This window comes from Drosophila miranda (assembly GCF_003369915.1).
Source record: "Drosophila miranda strain MSH22 chromosome Y unlocalized genomic scaffold, D.miranda_PacBio2.1 Contig_Y2_pilon, whole genome shotgun sequence".
Taxonomy (NCBI): domain Eukaryota; kingdom Metazoa; phylum Arthropoda; class Insecta; order Diptera; family Drosophilidae; genus Drosophila; species Drosophila miranda.
The window spans coordinates 25,556,199-25,562,198 of NW_022881614.1; the positions used below are offsets into that span (position 1 = coordinate 25,556,199).

The window sequence follows — 6,000 nt, forward strand, 5'->3', positions numbered from 1 at the left end:
GAAACCCCCCTAATAATAATGGTATAAAAAACGCCTTTGTTCGAGTTTCCGTTTCCCTCGGCAAAAGTTAAAGTTTCCGCCTGCTAAACTTAACATCTACATAATATAATAATAATAGCTTTTCAATTTTAGTACAACTTAAAAAATTGCATACATATTCCAGGGTTTAATCAAATTTTTTCTCATCGATGAATCGCTCGCAAAAGTAGGCAATGACTTTTAATTAATTTCGCAGCGGGTAGCCATACAAGTAATGCATCTATGAGCATGCTCTTTGCAATTCTCGCAGAAGTCTAAATCTCTTGGAAGCAGTTTCCGCAGGTTTTGGTTCTGCTGAACTTTCTTTGGAAATAAAAGCGAAGGTTTAGGGACAACAACAATTGACACAGCTTTCAATATTGCTGAGTCGGGACAGAGGGACCCCTTCAAGTCGTTTCGCCATAGGAATCCCTTGAAATGCATACAATTTGTACATGTATTTGAGTACGTCTTTGTGGGTGTTTCACCCGCCACCCCCCCTCCTGTTCCTCACGCTCTGTTTGAGTGTGGGTGAGTATTTGTATGCACTTATGCTGTGCATTGTTGTCAATTTCTTGACAGTTTGAGTGAGTGTGGCTGCAACAGGGAACCAAGGACAAGCAATCCCTGTCCTGTTGTCGGTTGGGAGGAGGGCAGCCTACATAGCCGCGATGCCCGCACCAAGTACGGAATTGATTGAGGCTTGCGCTCAAGGCCATTATCCCGAAGAGAAGACCAAAGGGATGCCGTATAATTGTACTTCCCTGCTTCTGGCTACGGAATAATGTAGAATAAGGGGCAAATTAAAGTTCACAGAGTGTCCCTGGGGGTGTGGGGACTCACCTGCAAGTCGGTGCCTGTGCCCGGCTGTGCCAGATCACAGGCTGATATCCAAGGATTAAGGCGTGTTAATGAGGACGCAGTGCCGAGTATGCTCTTCTTCAGCTCCACGGGGTCTGGCAGGGATCTTGCTGTCCCGCCTCCTGCTGTTCTGGCTTCTGCTGCCGCTGCCGCTGACCCGGCTACGGCCACTGCAGCGGTGGCGCTAAAGGCGCCGCCGGACCAGCTGTTATCCTTGTGACCAATCAGCTGAGCCGCCTGGACATCAAGGATGTTGCCGGTAGCTTCTCTCTTATTGTTATTATTGTTGTTGCTGTTGCTTTTACTGTTGCTGTTGGTGGAAGGAAACTCCTTCGGGCTGTTGTTGTCGCTGTGCTGCAGGACACTCTCATCAATCAGGCTGCTCTCGTCCCGCTGCTGTTGGTATCCGGTCCCGGTATCCGCCTCCAACTCTTGGACTGGCTCGTGCTGCTGCTGATGTGGCTGCTGCTGGATATTGTAATCCTCTTCCGTGAGCTTATCCTCCTCGTCCACGTCCTCGTTGAGCTTTATCAAGCGATCGAAGGACTCTTCGAAAAGCAAATCGTCATCGGCCACAAGGGCAAAGATGTCCTCGTCCTCGTCTAACGCTTGTGAGGATGAATACTGTACTGGCAGACCGCTGTCCTCTGGCTCCTGTTCGGTCTCCTCCTCCTCGTTGCTGGACTCAGTCCTCGTGCCCGTCCCCGTTCCTGCTCTCGCTCCACTCCCTGTCCCTCCAGCCCTGCCAACAATATCGCTACTGAGGCTGCGCTCGCGTCGCCTTCGACGCTGTAGCCTCGCGCTGAGGGCCTCGGTGCGGGCACGCGGATCGTCGTGGTCGTGGGCGTGCTGGTAAGTGGGTGGCAGCTGGTAGATGGCCTGGGGCGTGGGCCGAAAGATGGGCAGCAGATATGAGCCAGAGCTGCTAATGAATGACGACGACTCGCCTCTGGACGGTAACGCAGTTCCAACTCCTCCACCTCTGTGACCTCCTCCCAGTCCACATCCACCTGGTCCACCTGCTTCTGTGCCTGCTGCAGTTGCTCCAGTTCCTCCTGCTCCCGCTGCTCCTGCTGATGTTGTTCCTATTGATGTGGATGCTGTCGTCGTCGTCGTCGTTGAGCTGATACTGCTGCTGCTGCCACGCCGAGCCCCCGAAATAAACGCAAGCGCCATCACGACCAGCCCGGGTCCTGGCCGCATATTGACCTCGGGTTCGGCGGTTCTAGCATGGTGCAGGCCCGCTTGAGACGCGCTTGCGACTCCAATTCAATGCGAGTAATGATGGGCTCATGGCCCCATCATCATCAGAAGTGTGGGATTCGGATTTGGTGTGCTCAGATCCAGCTGCGGCCGCTGCTGCTGCTGCTGCTGCTGCTCCTGATCCGTATCCGTATCCCGATCCGACGCCAGTTTCAGTGCCTGCTGAACAGATCTGCTCCTTGCTCCTGCTCCTGCTCCTGCACCTGGTTCTTCTGCTGCTGCTACTTCGGCTCTGACTGCTGCTGCTAGAGGCATGAATCCTGACCTGGCTGAGCTCTCCTCAAGACTCCGAACTGCCCGAACAGTGACCCCTAAGCTAAGTCCCGCTGCTCTCCAGGCCGCTGGATCGCATTCAGTTAACCTCGGCTGCAGGGGTTATTTGGTATGGGGGGTATCCTCGGCTCATGTTTGACACAAATATATTTTGGAACTTTTCATATACTTTTCACACGTTTTCTTGCACTGTATTTTACTTTGGGGACTGTGGACTATTTGTGGAATTTCATTAGATATGTAGCTTATGGGTTATGGGTATTGCAGCTGTTATTGATGGTGTTGTTATTGTTGCTTTTGTTGTTGTTGTTGTTGTTATTGTTGTTATTTTTGTTGTTGGGGCTGCACATTAACCTTGAAATTGGAAATTTGTGGAAATTCGGTTGCTTCGTTGAATTGGTTTTGGGCTCACATAATTATTTAGAAATCTGCACAGACAGAGAAATTGTTGTTACAGATTTGTTGTTAGGGTTCCATTTATATTTTGCGGCTAAACATTATCGAATATTGTTTGCTTTGACAACCTATCCATTCTTTTGGGGTTATTTTTGGGCTAGTTAAAAAAAAAAGGAATAATTGTTTCAAAAATGGTTTGTGCGCTCACGCTCTTAGCTCCCCAAAAGCGCTCTCCTTTTTTGCTCTCTGCCCTGGCTCTCTCTACCTCTTACTCCTACTTTTTGTTAATTTTTGGGAAAACCCCTGGGAAAATGCTTGAGAAAAATAATTGTTACGTATTTTCAGAACATATTTAACTAAAGTTGGCCAAGATTCTGCTTTTATTTCTTGGGTTTTCGACTGTTTCTGAATAGAAATAGTTGGAAGGAAATGGAGCGGGAGCGATGCGATGGAGAGAGAGACTAGCTCTTCGTTTACCCGAAGCTCTGGCCCGAGCCATGATGCAATTATACAAGGTGGTCTCGTCGGCAAAAGTTAGTCCCTTAACGTATGCTAGCAATAAGTGCGAGTGAAGGGCACATAGTATAGTGAGTGTGAGTGAGACGGTATATGTTGATGTTGATTAACCCTTAACAGGCCCGTGGTTTTAAAATTTTAAAATAAAATGATTTTACTGATATATTAATATTTAAATTTTATGCAGCCATTAATAATTTTTCTTCAACATTTTTAGTTATATTAAAATGTTCTTTTACTTAATATATAAAGATTACTTCTAATTCTGTGGTTTTTTTTTATATGCTTTTTATAATTTTGTTGTTGTCGGGACATAAGGGCTAAGAATATATCAAAGAATTCGTCCGTGAACAACCTTCATCATCAACAAGCAAGCATTCACTGACGATAAGGGACAACACGAACGAACTTCGGCTCCCGACGAGACCACCTTGTATAATTGCATCATGGCCCGAGCCAGCCAGCAGCCAACGCGAACACCGCACAAAAGAAACCCGAAAAAAATTGTCGTTGAATTCTCGTATATCTAACACACTCTCACACAAACATAGAGACACAGAGCGCAAAGAAATTTATATAATTCGCAGCCAGCGGCTGCGGCTGCTGCTGTTTCTGCTGCTGCTCTGCTGCTGCTCGCTTTTCTCTGTTTCTCTGCTGCTGGCGCTGCAAACACAAAAACAGCGGATGGATGGATCCCCAACCACGAGCACAACGAGAATAAGAATGAGAACGAGAACGAACTCGTGGGTGTACGTGTAAGCGTCTGCTTCTCTCTCGCTGAGAGCTTGCAGGCGTACATATGTGTGTGAGTAGTTACTTAGGGCAGCCAGGCAAGCACTCCGCATGCCATTTTTGTTAGTAGAAGAAGACGAAGAAGAAGTTGGGCGAGAAGTAGAAGGAGAAGGCAAAGGCAAGGCAAAGAAGCAGAAGCCGAGTAGCCCTCATCTCGTATTTGGGGTCGTCACTGTAGCCCTTCTATCCTAGTATTGGTGGTAAGATTGCCCATGTGTCTCCCCCGCTCTCTCTGTTCGTGTGTATGTGTGCATTAGTGTTGGTGCTAAAGTCCAAGAAGTACAAAGCGCAGCATATTTAACAAAAACAAAAAAAAAAAACACATGAATCTGAAATCTTTCCCTCTCTTGTTAATCATTTGGTATTTTATTTTGCTCAGGATAATTTCAATGGAATCCTTGAGATCTTTTGGAGGATTTCGCCTGCGTGTGTATCACAAAGGAAATCACTTTTCTTTGTTGATTACGGTTGTATTATTTAAATTCTTCTTTGTCCCCTGACCCCGAGCTTCCTGTGCTCCACTCCTCATTTTGTTGCTCCCAACTGGAGTGTGTCTTCTTCTGCTTTCTGTGTGTTAACTTTCACTTTTGTTTTATTTGCTGCGTTGACACTGCGCACACACACACACTGAGAGACACGCACACACCCATATGGAGGTGTATATGTACAGGGAATTTCTCTTTATTTTTTGGTGGTGCGTGTGCTGCTGCTGGTGCTGGTGCTTTTGGATTCATTCAGTACAACAGCCGCTTATATAAGCCCGGAACGTAGCACAAGACTCTGAAGCATTTGTCTCGATTCCGATGAATCGGTCTATACTATTCCCGGGATAGTCTGAACGACTTAGGCACAAATGCTGAACAATATTGGTTAAGGTTTGATTTTCTCAATCGGGGGGTTTTCGTTGTTTTTAGACCGTTTCACGGGGGTGAATGTTCCCCGGGGAAAGTTGGGGGAAGGCTCTCGAGTTACCGTTACCGTTACCGTGCCCGTGCCCGTTCCCGCACCGAACAATACACTAACTATATACTGATGTACCTATGCTTGTACCTATATAGTCGTGTATATAAGGCAGTGTGTGTGTATGGGTGTTCTTCCGAGAGCGCAGCATCAACTGCCGTAACGGTTCGTTCGCGTGTGGGCGGGGACACGGCAGGTTGGGGGCGTTGTAGGCAGTGCTCGAGAGTTATGCTTGGCTTAGCAGATTTTCTTGGGTTTCTTTCGTTTCGTTTCTTTTCGCTCTGCTCTGCCCTGCTCCGCTTCCCTGCTCCTCCTCCACCCTTTTTCCTTTTACCCCACCAACTAGACTAGCCCGATTGGCATTTCTCGAGTCATACTATATTTTATTCCATTTCCCGTACACATTCCGGGGGATTTGCACTTTGATTTCTTCACTTGCGGCTAACACGAAGACATTTGATGTGGTCCTCTGGGGTGCTTTTCTTTTCTTTTCTTTCTATTTTTTTGTTTGGTATTATTTGATTCGATTTGATTTGATTTTTTTTTTCTTTGTGTGAGTGGTGGACGCGACGACGCAGGATATATACCGTACAATCCTGCTTCTTGCTGATGGCCCCAAAGCACTGACTGTGCCACAATTGCAGATGGCGTTTAACTGGAATACCGAGCGAGCCGCGAACCGCGAACCGAACCCGAAAGCTCCACGAGCGAGCGGACGAGCACGAGTGGGTGGCCGCGAAATCAGCAGCAGCTGACAAGAGAGAGCCGGACAGACCGCGTCGTGTCGACTCTCTCTTCTGCCAGCGCGCTCTCTCGCTCTCGCGCTCTTTTTCCGGCTGTTTCGAACTTCCAGGCAGCGCTGTACAGGATGTTGGCTAACAGTGCCCTAACAGCAGCGCCTTCGAACTCTATTCGGATGCC

General features: G+C 47.8%; 1 protein-coding gene across 3 annotated transcripts in view; it reads right to left on the reverse strand.

Annotated features, from left to right (window-relative positions):
• LOC108160796 overlaps positions 1 to 5,750 on the reverse strand; it is an 85,538-nt gene extending 79,788 nt beyond the window's left edge. The window contains exons 1-2 of one of the 3 annotated variants that reach the window (XM_017295013.2): positions 5,667 to 5,750; positions 862 to 2,843 (exon numbers count right to left, since the gene is read on the reverse strand). In XM_017295013.2, coding sequence (XP_017150502.2) covers positions 862 to 2,082 — 1,221 coding nt within the window. In that variant the 5' untranslated portion in view covers positions 2,083 to 2,843; positions 5,667 to 5,750. Of the gene's footprint in view, positions 1 to 861; positions 2,844 to 5,456 lie in introns of all 3 variants that reach the window. The other 2 variants (XM_033397893.1, XM_033397892.1) reach the window with 2 other exon arrangements.
• Between the last annotated feature and the right edge of the window lie 250 nt (positions 5,751 to 6,000).